The sequence below is a fragment of the Drosophila rhopaloa genome, unplaced genomic scaffold, assembly GCF_018152115.1.
Source record: "Drosophila rhopaloa isolate 14029-0021.01 unplaced genomic scaffold, ASM1815211v1 contig_3, whole genome shotgun sequence".
In the NCBI taxonomy this organism is placed as follows: Eukaryota; Metazoa; Arthropoda; class Insecta; order Diptera; family Drosophilidae; genus Drosophila; species Drosophila rhopaloa.
In genome coordinates, this window is record NW_025335123.1 from 2,317,747 (window position 1) to 2,335,648 (window position 17,902).

Sequence of the window (17,902 nt, forward strand, 5' to 3'; positions counted from 1 at the left end):
ACGGGTTAGATCTCGAATTGCGGATCTGGATTTGAACTCACCTTGAAAGGTTCGCCGTTGCGCAGCTTCTTTTGGCGCAGCTTGTCCAGACTGGGCGGCGCCACCAGCACCACATAAGGCTTGAGGTCGGAGGCGCGCAGCAGCTTGAGGCTCTGCGGATGCAGGTTGAGCACACAGATCTTGCCGCTGGCCACCACCGTGCGTATGGCCTCCAGTGATGTGCCTGTCGCGTACGAGAAGAATATGTTATTCGGGAATAGGCTATTTTTGGTCCGAGCAAACTCACCGTAGTAGGCCTTCTCGTATTCGCCGTGCTCCACAAAGCGGCGAGCCAGAATATCCGCCTCGAAGGCCTGACGCGTGATAAAGTGGTAGTCGACTCCGGGCACTTCACCCTCCCTGCGGGCTCGTGATGTGTCTAATAAAAATATCAAAACCAAGGCGTTAATTGGGATGTTTTTAATATTTTTAAAGGGTTTGGGTGGGGTTTTGTGGGGACCTATGGCTAGCAATGGCTCTGGGACTCGGTGGCTCTGAAGCGCAGCCCTTTACCCTTGACCTGAGCCTTGATCTTGGCCGGTTTGAGCCGCTCCTCCAGCAAATAGAAGACTGCCCGGCGGAAGAGAGACAGACATAGAAGTTTAAAGACGGGACACTCAAATGTGGTTGTAAACGATGCAGCGGCATTGCTCACATAAAGAGAGTTAAACACATAGCATACAGAACCCATTTAGCCCCATGGTTGCTGCACCGTTTAGAACCATCTTAACATCATCATGACTAGTTCCTCGGTTAATGGGTGGAGATATTCCAGAGTCCCAATGCTGGAGCCTTCACTTACGTGGCACTGCGGCGGAGAACCGCTCCGAGTCGGCCATCAGGCGCTGGCGCAGCTCATGTCTTCCAATGTTGGGCGGGCCGATGAGGACGATGGGCCGCTTGTGGGTGGCGCGGGGATAGTACAGGGCCACCTCCTCGTAGGTGAGTATCTCCTCCGGGTCCGTTTCATCCGGCGCCGTGGTGGCGTACAAGGGATACCTACAAGAACGGAGAGAACGTTTACAAATAAATTCTTTGCGGGGAAGGGTCCATCTAATTACCCCGCCTCAGAGCTGGCCTTCTTCTTCTTTTTGCGACCCTTGCGCGCACAAAGGAGGGTGGCTCCTTTGCTGCCCGATCCGTCCTTGCCCCGGGACCGGGCCAGGCCCGCCTCCTCCGCAATGGCCAGCTTCATGGTCTCGCGCTGATGCTGGAACGACTGACTAGGAATGAGACCGGCCAGGGTCTGGTCCTCCTCGCCCTCGCGATACGCCTGCCACCAGTTGGGATCCTCGCGGCTGATCACATGCAGGACATCGCCCTTCTGGAAACTGATGCCCAGCTCGCGGCAGGGTATGTACAGATCGTCCTCCGGATCGTAGTCGAAGTGCGCCCGTACATGCAGCACGGCAGTGTCGCGATGTGCTCCACCCAGTCCGGAGAGTGTGTTCCCGGTGGTTCCACCCATCACTCCGCCGGACGGTGGACTGCCCGCTGGGACAATCAGGAAGGTCAGAGTGCCCTGCATGGCGCCCAAGAGGGCGCACACCTCGTTCACCGTCTTGCCCCGCAGCTCCTGGCCATTGACCTCCAGGATCTCGTCGCCTTCGTGCAGCAGTCCCGACTTCTCCGCCGCCCCACCGCGCACAATCCTCCCGATGACCACCGCCTCGCCTTCGTTGCGAACCGTGGCGCCCAGCGGCTCCGTTGACTTCTCGATCTGTATGATCCGGATGTTGTCGTTCTGATCGTTCAGTGTGCCGAAGCACGCACTCATCGGCAGTGATACGGGCATGGACATGGGCATTGTGGCCAGCGGTGGCATGGGAACCGGCGGCGGGGATTCCCCGCGGGGCAGTGGCATGGCTCCGCGCTGCGCCAGTGGTGGCGGCACCACGGGCGGGGGCACCACCATGCCGAGGTTTCGCTTAGGTCCTGCCACCGGACTGCTGTGACCACTGAGTGTGGATCCCGCTCCTCCTCCACCGCCTCCTCCGATGGCCGGAGTGGGCGTGGGCGTGGGCGAGGGCGTGCCATCCGTGTGGTTGGCAATGCGATCGTGGGCCAGGAGCAGGCCCTCCATTTCGTGGCTGGTCAGCAGGTTGCCCAGCTCGATGGCCGCCGCCGTATTCGATTGCGTCAGCAGCTCCACGATGTCCTTCTGCAGTCCGAGGGCACTGTGATGCAGTGGGCCGGAGAGCCGGGAACGCCGTCGCTGGAGCACAGCCGTGCGGGCGGCCAGGACATGGGCCACACTGGCGCTGGCCAGGACACTGTGGGCGGCCGAGACGCGACCCGCCAGCGTGCTCAGCCCGCTCTTGCTCAACTGATTCTGCAGGCGGGTGAGGGCCGCTATCAGCTCGCCATAGCCTGGAAAAGGGAGCACGAAGTGGGGATTAGGTATTGGTATTTAGGCTTGCGAACTGCATGCACTCACCATCGATCTGCTCCGGCTGCGGCTGGTCCTCGTCGGGCAGATACGCCTCATTCTCCACGCCCACCACCTGAGTGGCCTGCGTTGCCTGTTGCTGCTGCTGCTGGGCCACCGCCTTTCCGGGCGTGGCCGTGTCCTGGAGCGCCTTCAGCTTCCGGGAGCCGCGAAGACTGTTCCGCAGGAACTCATTTTGCTGCGCTATGCGCTCCTCCTCCTCCCGTCGTCGGCGCAGTTGCTCCTGTTGGAATGCAACAAATGGGATGGCTTGGTTAGAGGGCGAACGAGTTCGATTGGGGGAGTTGGTGGGATGGAATTTAAAGTGGATGTGCAACTGGGGACCGCGACTGGGCGCTGACTTTTAAGTGGCGCACTTAATCCGCATTCGCCACCATCGCTAATTTAATTAGTGGCGCCCGAGCAGGGGCCACAGATTCCAACAAAGAAGACAAACAAGAGCGGCGATTCGGTGGAAGGCTACCCTGTATTCGCATGGCCACTGAAGTTGTGTTTAAGAAAGTATTTTATACTTTATATGTTTTTCAGTATTTATGATATATAATACAATTTTGATTTTGGTCTTTTGTCACTGCATTGTTTTACAATTAGTATGGTAAATATTATCTTTAGAGAGTATTTAAGGTGCCACAACTATATTGATTTAAATAAATTAAAAGACTTTAAATTTAATAGCGCATCTTCACTTTGATCACCTTGTTGATCTTGGCACACAAACGTTTAATTAGCCAATTTATATGTTAAAGTCACCGACGTATTTGAAAACTGAACAGGTTCTATCCGTTTTAATGGATTGTTGGGCGTTTAATATTCGGACTTATATCATGTAATTAATATACAAAGAACTCCAACCATCCTGACCATTTGCAGAGTATCAGTGCGACTGCAATGGCCCAAAACGGTATGGATTTAAGGTGGTTGTGCAGGTGGGCGTGCTTGTGGCCCACTTTGCAAACCCAAGCAAATTCCGTCGAGGGCCCGGCGATGAGTTAATGAGCGTAAAGGGTTGACAAAGGAAACTGGGGATAAAAGCGGAGCAGAGGTGCCGGTAAATGTTGCAATTGTTGCGGAAGCCCCTTAAGTGTTCGCCGTTCATTGGAATGGGGCGCGAAAAATGAAAAATGGAAAATTCGAGTCCAGTGGCTGCCAAACCGACATGGCCAGTAATTAAGATAATGTTATTCAGGCAAATGGCCTAAAACGTGCCAAATTTCCGATTCCGTGACCAACAAAGAGAATGAAATCAAATCGATGACAACAATGAAGAGGAAAAGTTCCCACTATAAAAAAAATAACAGAACGGCCACATGACAGAAAGAAAAAAAATAACTTAATTGAATAACAACAGAAAAGGCGCTCGACATTCCAAAAGGCGGAAGAGGCAAAGCAAAGCAAAGAACAGAAGAGGAAAATAACAATAGCAAAGCCACTAAAAAATGAATTCTGCTGAACTTGCATAATCCGAGCAGAAGAGAATCAGCAAAAATTTCACGACTTCTGCAGGGGGAGGGGGGTGGTCCGAGGAGGTCGGAATGGCTGAGAAACACCACTCAGCACCCCACACCTCCCCCTTCCAACCATCCAACCATCCAAGAAAACGCCATGTGAACCGAAACTGAATTTAACATTGAAACCTGAATGAAAAACGATGACAGCGGTTCGCAAAAAAGGCGTATAAAAATCAAACCAAAACAAAAATCGTTCAAAGTCACAGCATCGCAAAAAATGTGAATAAAAGAAAACTTAAGATAGTACGGTTTGACAGCCACTAGTTGTAATGCATCTAAAACTGCAAGCAATACAAAGTTTGAAATACTTAGGAATTAATTTTTTTAAAACTCTTAACAGGCTTTCCAAAAAAATGACACTGATCAACATAACTTTGGAAGTTAAAGAACTTTAAAATGATTCAATGGAAAAGTATTGGTGTGTACATATGTATCATATGTACAGACGCTTTTAAAAGGAAAAGGAGTAAAGAATATTTGCAGCTAAAAGCTCGTTTGAACTGCAATTTGAGAACTAAAGATAACTTTTAATTAAAAAATTCTGCGAAAACGACCTTGTACACAAACAAAGGTAATCAGTACTATGTATTTCCCAGTATAACGAAAGTTCATGTGCAGCGTAGGGATTTAAATTTCAGTTATAGCAATTAAAATGCCAAAGCCAACTCCCACGCAAATATATAAATAGACTGACGCAGAGCAAGTGAAGCCTAGAAAAGACCATCAATCATCTTGCACACCAACAACACCTTGGGTAATTGTAAAATATTATACAAAATAAAAGAAGGCATACTTTAAAGACAATAACAATTGTCGACGGCAGCGCCATGACATCATCATCGCCATTGCCAACAAAAGCCGGCATAAATAAATAACAAATATTGAACAATACGCGTACCGGGAAAATTAAAAATATATTACTGCCGATACCCTAAGTTGAGTGGGGTATACTCAACTCCCTCCTAACTTTGATATTATTAGGGGTTTGAGGGTATTTCGCTGCTCGTTGTTTAAAAATTCAGCATGCCATTACCGCTATCGCTTAGCTAAATTGTTTTTGCCTTTTTCGTTTTGTATTTAATTTTTATGGCTCGGCAGCCAGTTAGCCAAGTTGTCAACTGGTTGTTTTTGGTTCGACTGGTTTGTGCTGTGTAGTCGTTAGCATATATGCAGATAAAGCCAGTTGTCGCTCGCAACAAAGTATATATACACTGAGATCCAATTCGATTCAGCTACAATTTCCCTACTTTCATGGCACCCATCAATTTGTATCAGTTCATTTACCAAATATTTATATTTATATACTATATGCTCTCGTTTTCCTGTTGGTCACACCTTTTTGTTTTCTGTTTTAAAAATGTTTTTGGTTTAAAATGTTTAGTTGGGCAACCAGATATAAAGGAATGCATTACTAAACAAATTAAATCAATTAAGAAAGCGACTAGATCAGGGTCCAAACAGGTCAAAATACTTCCTATGACGCGGACATTCTATACACTTGCCTGTTGTTGTCGCAAACGCGTCGAGGATCGTTGGATTTGAATGCCGCGACGAAGGGCGGAGGCGCTGCGCTGGGGCGTGGCAGTGGATGAGGTCGGTGAGCCGACATATTGCTCCCGGGAATTGGGAGATCTGAAGCCCCCAGCGATTCCGATTCCATTTCCATTCATATCACAATAATCGCTGTTGTTATTGTTGTTCATGTGATTCTCCTTCTCATTCTGCTGCTGTTGCAGTTGCTGCACCGACAGCACGGCGAATTTGGTGGGCGATGTTGCTGCTCCTACAGCAGCAACTGCTGCCTGCCCGCCAGCAACATTGCTGCCGTTGTTCTCCAGCGTTATGTGCAAAGTGGACACGACCATTTTCGAATGGCACTTTCATCGATCTCAGTTTCCGGGGCGGCGACAATCTCTCCTAACAAACCGAAACAAAAACCGAAACCGAAACCGAAACTGTTACCAGCTGCAGCAGCAACTATGCAAATGGCCACGCCCACACCTGGGCAGTGCATAAATTTGAATAGGGAATTGGGTGTTTCAAATGAAATGCATCTTAATGCGCATTTCAGCTTAAATTGCTGCTGCTGCCGTTGCTGCTGCAGTGGATAAAAAGCCATAAAAAGCGAAAGTTGAGCTGGCCGAAATAGTTCTGGCCCAGACACGCATCGCCAGCACAGCAGCAACACGAACAGCAACAGCAGCAGCAACAGCACAGCAGCAACCGCTTTCCTTTCGACTCGTGCAATTTACAACTATTTACTTTAACACATTTGTTTATTTATGGGCTTTTTGTTATTGTTATTTTTTTCACTATTGTTGCTGCTGTCGCTCAACATTCAACGTGCCTGAACTGGGGAATGAGCCGTACTGCTGCTGTTGACGCTGCATTTACGCTTGGCACATCAATAACAATAAGAAGCACTCGCACCTCACATTCACATTCATGGCGAAAAAAAAAAAAAAAAAAAACAGTTCACTTCAACTGTTTATCATTTATATTAAAATTTTTCAGTTGCCTTTTGTAGGTATTTTCCGTTGTTGCTTTTTGGTCTGCAGGCAAATTAATGTCGTGAGTCAGAGCAAAGTCCAAAACACATGGGATCACTTCAGTGGAGTATGATAAAAATATATGGAAATGAACATATTTGCAGTATGCACCTCATATCTCATGGCTCATTGTTCCTTCTTGTGTTTATAATCACTGTATATTTATGTGCTTTCTTATTTAATTCTGTCCCTTCATTTACATAATTTCAAACTAATTTACATTGTGAGTCAGACAAATGACGAATAAACTAGCGATCACTGCAATGCAGCATGCAATAAGCATAGTTTGTTGCACTTTTTTAAAGCTCTATCTACATATTGCTTTCTAGTCCTTTAATGGATATTTCTTAAGTTCTTTATTAATTATTTAACTGGTCACTGCTCTGTGTAAGCATTTACAGTGATATTCGCAGTTTTATGTCTAGTTTTTTCATAGTTTTAGGTATGAAGAATTTAATAAATTTGCATATTATAAGCTTTCATCCTTGATCCTTGATGGCTTGCCAAAAAACCACCATATTTTCCTGATCTGGTAACACTGCTGGTCAAGTCCTGGCCACACTGCACCGCTTAATCCTTTGCCTTGTTGGCCTGGCACTTTGAAAGCTCCTTTATGCTCGTTAACCAGTGCCTGTTTGCGTTATTCCGGCCGCTTTTTTCAATAAGGTCTTCCACTTTTTTTCGGCGCATTTCATTTATTTCACATATTTTCAGTGGTTTTTGGTTTTTTTATTTTTTACTTTTTTGCGGTTTCGAGAGCAACTTTCCGTTATGGCTGCAACTGCCACGCCTGTTTCGCTGTTTTTTCCGTTGCTGCCCATAAAATGTTGTCCAATGCTGTTGCCGTTTGAGGTACTTGGAAATGGTTGTTCGTGTGGCGGTTGGTACGTGCTTTTTGGTCCCAGAATTTCTGCCAGTTATGGGCGGTTTTTGCCGAGCCGCGCCTTATTTGCATGACTCTGATTGCACAAAAACACACAATCTCAAACACATATTGTGGAATAATAAAAATAAAAAAATAAATAAACACACATCCAGTTCCTTTAAATCGGCTGCACTTCTGAGCAAAAGAATTCTTTTCCACGGGGGAAATGCATACATTTAAGGAGGTAATTTTGGTATTTCGTATTTCGTAGCAGACATACATATGCATATGGCCTTATCTAATCGGTTATCGGTTCTTTGTCACGCACTTAGCCCGAACAAAAAATAAAATGGGTGGAAAAAAATCAACAAAAATTGCGGCCGATCGCAGAACGCGTAGAAAAACAACTAAAAACGCCAACTGAAAATCATAACAAACCAGCGCCGCCAGACGACGTCGGCGTCGACTGAGGCAGAGCCAGAGGCAGAGGCGTCGGCAGAGCCACTGGAATATGTAGAAGGGGCCCCAGAAGAAAAGAGAGCGAAGAACAGGTGAGTACAGGTGAGAAAAGAGCCGGAGCCCGAGCCCAGGTAAAAATACACACGAACATATGTGTAAGCCGGCCTGGAGAGACAAATGTGCAAAAATGGAATGTTTAACTAATTCGCGAACATGCCCTGTCCAGAGACAGGGCTTAAAAGGGGCAAAAAAAAGGGGGTAATAACAGCCGTCAGTGGCAACCAGCAGTAGCAGTAGCAACCCTCTTCGGCCAGCAAACAAACAGAACGGAGCAGCAGTTCAAACAAGCAGGTTAAATTTAAACAATGTTGGGCCCTCTATTTATACAAGATTTACGATTGCGATAACGAGCGCGATAACATTGTCAAACATGATAAATCCAATAAGAATGCCTATTAATTATGACCATGATAAGGCCATGAGTGGGTGTAACATTAATGAGATGCTATTACAAAGCTGCGATATAGCTAAACTACAATTATTGCACCGATTTAGAGATAAGCTAATATATATTTGAATGTGAGAGGTTTGTAGTGGATGTCCCTACAATACCACACTTTATATTTCTTTTTGACATTAAAGAATTATAAATGGAAAGCTGATATTTCGATAATTGTCGAACCTTTAAAACAAAAAAAAGGCAACAAATGTTTCACATAAATTATTAAATGCATATAGATGCAACCGAAACTCATGCCAGCGAAAAAACTCTTCTAAATATCATCTACAATTCTTTCACTATAAAAACCGTGCGGTTACAGAGCTGATGTTAAGGGAAATAGCACAGACCCAAGCTTTATCTTTCATAGGTGAACAGCTTTTGAAATTTTTTCTAAGCTGTTGCTTTTAATTTTCACTTTTTCCGGTACGCACAAATGCATGAAGGTGGATTTTATGTGAGTTCTCATTATCCAATGTCCCCCTTTTGTTCCCCCATTTGTGGCTTCGCTCTCTTAATGAGCTTACATCCATAATCGCCACCCTCTCACAGTTTTCACACTTAAAAGTGTTATTTTTTTCCAAACACAGTGGCTGTCAAACTGTGCGCCACTAGTCGCATTCAGTTTTCAATTAATTACATTTAGCAAATGTGTTTTAGCTGGCACTCCATCTCTGTCTCATTTTCCCGTCCTTTCCCGTCTCTGTCGCTCCATTTATTTTTCTATCGTTCTGTCTTTGTCGGTGGGTGTGGCTAAGGGCGGATCGCAACAATTCGATTAAAAGTTGCATAATTAATCATTGCATTAAACAACTTTTCGCCTCCCCCTTCTCGTGTTTGCTTCCTGTGAAACAACGCCTATGGCAAATTTTCAATTCACTCTACCCTTCTGGTTACCCCGCCCCTGGAAATCCACCCACATGCCCTGAAGTCTTCCGAATGAATGCGAAATGTTTTACTTTTAAACAGTATTATAATTTCACTTCCCTCCACATATTGCCCCCTCTTTAACCAGCTTTTAAGTCCCCCTCCTTCTCTGTCCCTTCCCCTTTACACTTTCGAGTGCACAGACAGAAAAAAAGTTGTTGAGCAACATTTTTCACGCCCCCACACACACACAATGCTGTACTTTAAACTCAGCTACGCCCTTTTGCCTCCGCCCCTGCCCTCAGGTTTATTGTCTTTCGGTGCGGTAAACTTTTTAATAGTTTTACTAGTTAAATGTAATGGTCAGGACGGAGCAATAAAAATCGGGGAAATTTCTCTCTGGCTTTTATATTTTGTAATTTTTTCCGCTATCACACCGGCGATAATTACAGTTTGGCAGTCACTGTCGACGGTCAATGGTTAATAGCCCATCAAAGAACTAACAAAAACCCCAACGATTATTGGGGGGAACAAAAGAACATGGCTCAAACCGGAAGCATTGTCCAGACATTCATAAAAAAAACATTTATTAATACAGTCAGAGGGGGCACGAAGTAGAGGAAGTGGGTGCGTACCTGCTATGCATGTTAACAAGCTGCATTTGAATCGAAAGAAAATTCTAAACAAACGCTCTTCTATTGTTAATCACCAATTGCTTCATCATAGAGTTGGCAAAATAATGATTATAAATAGCTGAAACTGCGAACAAAAAAATGTTCATTTTATATTGTTGAAAAATGGGAAATGTACAAACCAACAAACTAATAACAATGCTTTCACACTGAAATAAAATAATTTTGTATAAAAATGTAATTGTAGAAAATCCTAACATCTCTATTTTTAAGGTTACAAATTGTATTATGGCCGTTAGAAGTTGAAATAGTTGACTATCTTATCACCACAAAACCAAAAACGACCGCTTTGTTGTGTAAAGCTATTTTCCAAACAATGTTTTGATTGTGGCAGTTAGCTTTCCAAAAATCTGGGAAATATTTTAGTTTTTTTCAGGTACTTTCCTTGTTAATATTAAATTTGAAAGCCAAGTCCACAGTTGCACAGTTTTACACTTTGAAATTTCCATAGCCTAACGCCTGGGATGGGGTCACAAATGACAGTTTGAGAGTCACATCACTCACCTGGTATTTCTTGATGCTGTCCAGCTGCTCCAGAGTGGGCTCCACTATCTGGGCGATCTGCTGTTGCTGCAGCGGATGCGGTGGACCGCCGCTGCTCGCATTTCCCGGCGCCCGGCGATCCGGAAGTTGGGGGGCAGGAGAGCAGTTGACCAGACGCCCATCCTTTTCCACCCGTAAGTGATCACGGGGCGGCGGTACGGGCTTCGCATTCCCATTGAGCTGCACGGAAAGAGAGGGAAAACGGGGGGAATCCCATTAGTTATGCACCATATTGCGTATCCTTCAGTGTATCCTTGTAAGTGTTTTTGAGACGAGCATGTGTGTTTGTGTGCTTATGAGAGTGTATGGCTGATGGTTGTTGGTCATTAAAGTTGAATGAGTTTGTTTGTTGCCAGTGTTCTGTGCATTTCCCTGCGAGATGAACAGGCCTTTACATTAAGTGAAAAGTGTACATGAAACCTTCACCTTCTGCCAGTGACGTTAACTGATTTTTATCAAGGGGGTTTTCGAAAATGTTGTATTCTTTATGAATATTTACAGCATCTTATTATTCATTTTATCATTTTATTACAAAACTTTTCAGGGCCCTCCCTTTTTCTCGTCCTCATGGTAAACTAAAAGTTGGTTTTAAACAGAGAAAACTTGAGCTTTAAACCTAAATTTATCATGGACGCGAGAAAATTGATCTTTTAATTTCCTAAAACTAGACAATTATATTTAAAATGTAAAGATAAATCGTTCCTTGCACATACAAATCGTTTTACAAATATTTTGCTTTCTAGTTAAAGACTTTTTTATTTAAAAAGAATTACTTTGCTGCCTAAAACCAGACAGTAAAAAGATTTTTTAAAAAGGCATTAAGCGTTCCCAGCCCCCAAACACCTACGCCACTGTGTGTGTACCCTCTTTAAAAAGAAACCCACCCTTCATTTTGCGTCACTTTTGGTGTCGCTTACTGGCATGAATTGAATACAGTCCGTATTTAAATGCATTTACTCTTTGATTCCTTTTATTCAGCGCATTGTCAGTTGGAAAAAAAAAAAAAAGAATATGGAAGGCGAAAGAAAAGTGCTCATTTCGCTTTTGTTCTGCAGCCATTGGAAAATTTATCGAGAGCAATTTCATATAAACGGCATTTATTTTTCATCGCCTGCAAAGAGCAAGCGGGCGAGCTGCAAATGATGAAATAAGCGGAACAGCGGGCGGTGGCACCACCACCACCATCACCACCACCCACTGAGTGGGGTGACTCTGGTGGGGGGTGGTTGGGTGGTTGGGTGGTTGGATGGCTGAGTAGGCAGCTTGGGTGCCTCAATGTTGTTAGGATTATGCCCCGCTAACGAGGCCAACGCAGCGGCTCTGATGCCGTGAATTAGGCCAACCGGCTGAACAAGGTGACAGGCTGAGTGGGTGTGGTTGGCTCCCAGGGACCGGGTAACAAATGGGGGTTACGGGTCAACTGGGGGACCTGGTCCGACCTGCACCACCGGATGAAGAAAGGGAATCAATGCGTATGCGGCTGTACAAAAGGGGTTAAGTGGGCGCCGCATTAATTAGCCGAGTTGAGTGAAAAACGAGGCGCCACCTCGCGTTTGCGAACGCTTAAATTATCGATCCATATTTTATAATACTTTATATGTGCGTTTAGGTATCTGGGATTCCACAATTTCCGGTTCTCTGGTCATTTAATGCAATATTCATGAAACCCATTATACTGTCATGTTGTTTCTATTTTAAATCGCTATTACCATGGATTTGTATGTTGTTTTTGTGAAGGTTTTATGCTTATGTTGTCTTACTGCCTTTCACACACAATTATTCTGGTGGCTAAAAGTATGGATTATTGTGCATAATCCATCACAATTATGGTGTTTATGCCTATTTTGCTAATTAATTTATGACAATCATTTAAAGAATATATAACTGTGACATTTAACTGTTTTTGTAATATGCTGTTTGAATGGCTAAAAAAAGGTATAAAAAGTTACAATTATTTATATATTTTGATTCGACTTTTGATTTTTAATTGTGTGTATTAAAGTGTTTTTTTAAGCATCTACCAAATAACATAAATTGTATGAATAGAAAATGAAATAAATCCTCTACAACTCTTTAGAAGAAATATTAATTGATTCCTTTAAATGCAATTTATATTTTTTTAGGAGTGTAGGGAATGCCAACTAACCCCCAAAATTAATCAAATGCCAAAACACATTACTGAAACACACTAAACTGAAAGATACTGACAGATTGGAGAATCAGAGAAGAGCGAAACGGAGTGACAGGGAGATAGCAGAGAAGAGTAGAGTCGCCAGTGAAAAGTGGAGACGGATAGCGAGTACAAATGCAATGTGGTATACCTCATCGGCCACCCGCCTCGCATCACCAACGTCAGCAACACCAGAGACCGCAGCAGCAACACTTGCGGTTGCACATGCTGATGTTGCTGCTGTCGGTGATGTCGCTGATGTTGCTGCTGTTGCTGTTGCAGCTGTTGCAGCTGCAGGCGACACGCCCAGCGAGGAGAGCGTGGTGTGGGCGGTGGAGGCGCTGCCGTTCGATAAAAGTGATCCGCGAGAAGAGAGATGGGCAGGTGGCGGATATCTTGGCGGAGTCTTCACCATCTCGATAAAGCTGTCTGGAACATCCACGGGCAACTCGCGATGCTTGGCCATCGGTGGCAGCAACGCCGAAACGGGAGCAACCTGATGTTGCTGCTGCTGCTGCTGGCTCACCTCGTAACCAGGGGGCGCCAAGCTCAAGTCATCGGGCACCGTTGAACTGCTGGTGGATGTGGCACTGGCAATGTTGCTGCTGTGACCGCTGCTGCTGCTGCTGGTGTGCATCGAGCTGTTGCTGCTGTTCAGCGAGTTGCTGTTGCTGCTGTTGGTGACCCCGACCGCTGCATTTGTTTTACTCGACTCGGCCGTGTTGTTGCTGGTATTGCTGTTGCTGTTGCAGTTACTATTGCTGTTGCTGCTGCCATTGCCGTTGCTCGTCGCCTGATGTTGCTGGTGCAGGTGACGATAGGCGATGCTGCCAAAGGAGTCCAGGGTATGTTTGCTCATCACCTCGTCGAAGGCGCTCGACGAGGGCGAGGCAGATTCCTTGCGTCCTTGATATAGACCATCCACAACGCATAGGAAGTCGTCCGTGATGCTGCTGTTGTTGCTGTTGCTGCTGCTGCTGCCGACGGTGTTGGTGTTGCTGTTGCCGCCGTTGGCACTTGCATTGCTATTGCCATTAGGATCGCTACTTAGTGTTGCCTGCAACTTGTGGCTGGGCGTTTGTTGTTGGGCGATTTGTGTTGCTGCTGTTGCGGTTGCTACTTGCAATTGTTGCTGATGTTGCTGTTGCTTCTGCTCAAGTTGTTCGTGTTGTTCCGATTGCAGGCAATTTTCATAGTTTTCGATTTGTTCCAATTTGTTTTGTTGTTTTTGATTGTACAGATTTTGTGTGGCCACATCGAGTGCAATTGTTGTTGTTTTTGATGGGTGTTGTTGTTCATGATGTGGTGATGGTGGTGGTTGTTGTTGTAGTTGTTGTTGAAGTTGTTCATGTTGATGTGAAGAATGATATGCAGCAATTAACACAAAGTTAGCATGATCATTGTTAGTCATAGCTGTGATTGTGGTGGTGTTGGTGGTGCTTTTCTTGTATTTCTGTGTGCGTGTGGGTTAAGTGGTGGTGGTTGTGGTGGTGCATGTGGTGTGGTGAAAAGAGAATGGATGTGTGTGTGAATGATTTGAATATGAATTGGAGTGGTTGTCATAAGTTGGTTAGTTGCATTATGTTTGGGTGGTTGTTGTCTTAGATTTGGTTTTCAATTGAAGTGGGTTGTTGTTAGCGGTTGTCGGTTAAAAAATACGATGTTTGGTAGTATTGACAGGTTTTTTTTTAAATATTGGTACAATATTGGACTTTGATGGTGGAAGTTGGTTACCGTTAGTTGCTTTATACTTGGGTGGTTGTTGCTTCAAGGGTTTTCTAAAATCTTAAGGTAAGCTTTTTGGTGGTTGTTGTTTTGGACTCGGTCATTGGGTATTGGTTGTTGAAAATATTAGATTCTTAAGTTCAATGGGAAGTACAACTTATTCTATGTTAAAAAGCTGAGTGGATATTTCTTGCTGGATTTCTGGATGTTTGTCATTTGGGATTTTAGTTGTTATCAAATTTCCACAGGAAGTGTTTTTTCTTTTGGATCAAATATTTTAGAAGCGGTTAAAGTGGTTTATTTTATACATGGTTTAAATGTTTAGTTCGATTTGTAGGTTATATCTTATTTGTTAGTGACCTACTTTTTGTTGTATGTTGTTAAGGGGATTTATGGGTTCTCAAAATAGTATGGGTTTAGTTAAAGCGGAAGTTTGTGGAGTTTTGTTAGTGATTCTTGGTTTTACAAATACTGCTGGGAATTTCGCAAAGTTATTGTTGGCTTATGGTTTCTTCTGGCTTGGAACTTGAGTGCCAGTGCTTGTTGTGGCTGGTGTGTGTGTGGGTGGTTGGTTTTTGTTTCGGATTACGGATTACGGACTACGGATTACGGATTGCTGGCGTGCTTACCTGCGGTGGACGGGGAGGCGGATATCTGGGTGGCGTCTTGTTACGTGCGATGAACGTGTCCGGACAATCGACGGCCATCTCACGGTGTGGACCTGAACGAAGCAAAACAGTTCCACTCGGGTCAGTTCAATGGATGGCGAAAGGGGGGGTGCATCCCCACACATTCAGACACTCACCGTTATCTTGGTTCACGGACAGCATGGTCAGCATTTCCTGGTCAATCTCCCTGATGTCGCCCGAGTGCGTGCGGTAGTGTTGCTGCTGGAGCGGATGTTGCTGCTGTAGCTGCTGCTGCAGTTGCAGCTGCTGCTGGTGGTTCAGGTGGTGCTGGCCGCTTATGTAGTCATCCGGCAGACATGGCTTCAGGTCGTCCCCGTCCAGCACAACAATGCTTGAGCCGGAGCGCCGGCGATTCCTGTCAATCGGAAGTAGAAGAACGGTAGAATCTGTTAGTAAAGGCCACAGGCACTGAGCGATTTCAGGTTTGATCCCCGCCAGAGCAAAGGATTTCCACTGTCACTGACTGATGGATATGCTAAATGCTTAGGGATATCTTGACAACAGCGAAAATATGTACCTTTACTTTCCCTGTCAAATATTCCTTATTATTTATTGTTGATACGGTTTAACTAAACTTTATTACATTTAAGAAAAATTCGAAGTTTTTTAGAGTACTTTTTTTGTACCTTGCGGATGGTTTAATAATTTTTGTCAGAAGTTTTGCAACTCAGTGAAGAAGACGTCACCGACTTCAGCATCACCTGGATATTCGATCTAGACATGTCCGTCCGTACGTCTGTCCGTTTGTTTGTTTTCTGTTTCTGTTTGTCTTTTTTCTATGGCTCCCATAGGAACAAGCCGAAAAATTAATTTAAAAATTAAAACTTCGTTTTTTTAACAAATCTAGTATTACGTTTTTAATTTTAAGAAAATGTGACGACCGTAAAAACGATCGATGACTTTGTTTAGAGGTTTTAGATCAATAATGTTTCAAGCTATTACGAATAAGAAACCTCTACAAATTTTAATAATTTAATGGCACTTTTTTTTTGGGTGCACTATTTGAATGCAAATTTGCTGCTTCTCTCGATAACAACCTCCATTTAATTTCGGCTCAGGTGGAAATGGCAGTTTGAAAGTCACAGGCCGAGAATTGGATGGATGAACGGACAGACTGCCCCAGACCTCTTTTATTATTTCAAAAAGTTATCCGCACAAAGAGACTTCGGGGGTATGGCCATGGATTAGGTATAGGAAACTTGAAACTGGAACGCTCCCCAAAAACTTTGTTATAACTTTGCACTTTTGCGTGGCTCTTTCATTAGGCAAGGTGGCAGGGGACATGACTGGTTTGAAGGCAATTTGCGCCTTAATTTGTTCGGCTTTTGGATTATGGGCTTATGGGCGGTAGCGACAGTGCTGGTGGATGCCGATGTGGATGTGGATGTGAAGGTGGGCCAAGTCGGCTGGCTAATTGCAAAAAGCTCAAAGTGGATTTAATGCCGGACCAGCCTAGAAGTATGCACTGCCTTTCAGCCGTCACCCCCAATCGCTTTATCGCCCTTTTCCAGGCGCTGATGCGACAAAAGCAATTTCAGCCGCCGCAGCCTGGCAACGACATCAGAGTGCAGTCGTAACCCCAACTCCGTCTCCATCTACGTCGCCACCCCCCTCCCTTTGGTCCCTCTGGATCCTGATGAACGTCACAAGCAGCAGCAGGGGAGCTGCAGTACGTGACCCACCCACAAACAAAGCAGAATATCATATTGAGATTTCCAGTTCAAAAAACATTCTTTACATAGCTTAATGTCTTAAATTATTACAATTAAAAGTATTTTTTTAGCAATGCAAACTTTATTTAAAAGGGTCAATTAACCATAAGTAATTTTAAAAAAAATTGTCAAATATAATTTTTGGTTCTTTCTTTAACACTTTCTAAAAAGGTAATTTAAAAAAAAATTTTATTTTTTAATGCACAATTTATGGTTGTGCCCCGGTGACCAGAAAACAAATTTATTTTCGATTATTCTTAAGACAATTGGCAATCTCTTTAACAGAAAAAAATTAGTAATTTTTTGAATTATACACAATTTTTTCGTTTTGAATTTTTTGTTTTTTTTTTTTTGTCGAAAACATTCAAATATTATATTCATTTAATAATGTTTTTAATGCAGATATATTATTTGACTTTTCTTGGGATTATAAAACCGTTAAGCATTTCAGATTTCACAATCCTTTAACAGAGATAAGAACGCGTGAAATTATAACCTTTACAATACCACAATAACCATTCCATTATAATTAAATGATCGATATTCTTTTCTGTGTGCACCCAGAGCTCCACTTTCTCCTTATCCAGCATTTCCTCAGCTCTTTTCTCATAGAGAGGGCCTTCCATACAATGACGGTGCAAGGCATTAAAAACCGATTTCTGGAGAATGCAACGACGACAAGATGGCCAAGATGGCTCCCTTACGGCCAAGAACAGGGAGATGAGATGGAGATGGAAATGGAGATGGCGATGGCGATGGAGGGAATGTGAGTCCAACACGAGACAACGACAACGGGCGAGACAATTCAATTTGCGTAACAGCAGAAGACCAGAAATGGGAGGAGAACCAGCTGGAGAAGCTCGAAAAGGGGGCTTTAAAGCGGCTCCAAATGGGGGTCTGAAACGGAAACGGTTTGGGGGGGGGATGAGTGATTGGAGTCAAGTTAACGGACAGTGCAAATGAGTCGAACAGACGAGAAGAAAAGACGGGGGATTGGCGGCATGCGGAGCGGGGTGAAAACGCGCATAAACGAATTAAAATGCCTTTGGCTTTGACATCAAGAACAGACCAAGGCCAGTCGTCTGGCAACAGCAGCGATATTAGCAACAACCATTGCATCTACGGCAGCAACATCA

At 44.3% G+C, this 17,902-nt stretch overlaps 1 protein-coding gene across 11 annotated transcripts in view; it reads right to left on the reverse strand.

Moving 5' to 3' along the window:
* The window catches only part of LOC108048012 (MAGUK p55 subfamily member 7), a 67,487-nt gene that overhangs the window by 1,102 nt on the left and 48,483 nt on the right, over positions 1 to 17,902 (reverse strand). For 4 of the 11 annotated variants that reach the window (XM_044461337.1, XM_044461334.1, XM_017128465.2 and 1 more), the window contains 9 exons: positions 15,171 to 15,409; positions 14,995 to 15,086; positions 12,792 to 14,093; positions 10,432 to 10,650; positions 2,477 to 2,711; positions 1,101 to 2,409; positions 842 to 1,038; positions 287 to 418; positions 42 to 223 (listed from right to left, as the gene is read on the reverse strand). In XM_044461337.1, the coding sequence (XP_044317272.1) occupies positions 42 to 223; positions 287 to 418; positions 842 to 1,038; positions 1,101 to 2,409; positions 2,477 to 2,711; positions 10,432 to 10,650; positions 12,792 to 14,093; positions 14,995 to 15,086; positions 15,171 to 15,409 (3,907 nt within the window). Of the gene's footprint in view, positions 1 to 41; positions 224 to 286; positions 419 to 841; positions 1,039 to 1,100; positions 2,410 to 2,476; positions 2,712 to 5,498; positions 7,813 to 10,431; positions 10,651 to 12,791; positions 14,094 to 14,994; positions 15,087 to 15,170; positions 15,410 to 17,902 lie in introns of those variants that run through there. The other 7 variants (XM_044461340.1, XM_044461338.1, XM_017128466.2 and 4 more) reach the window with 5 other exon arrangements.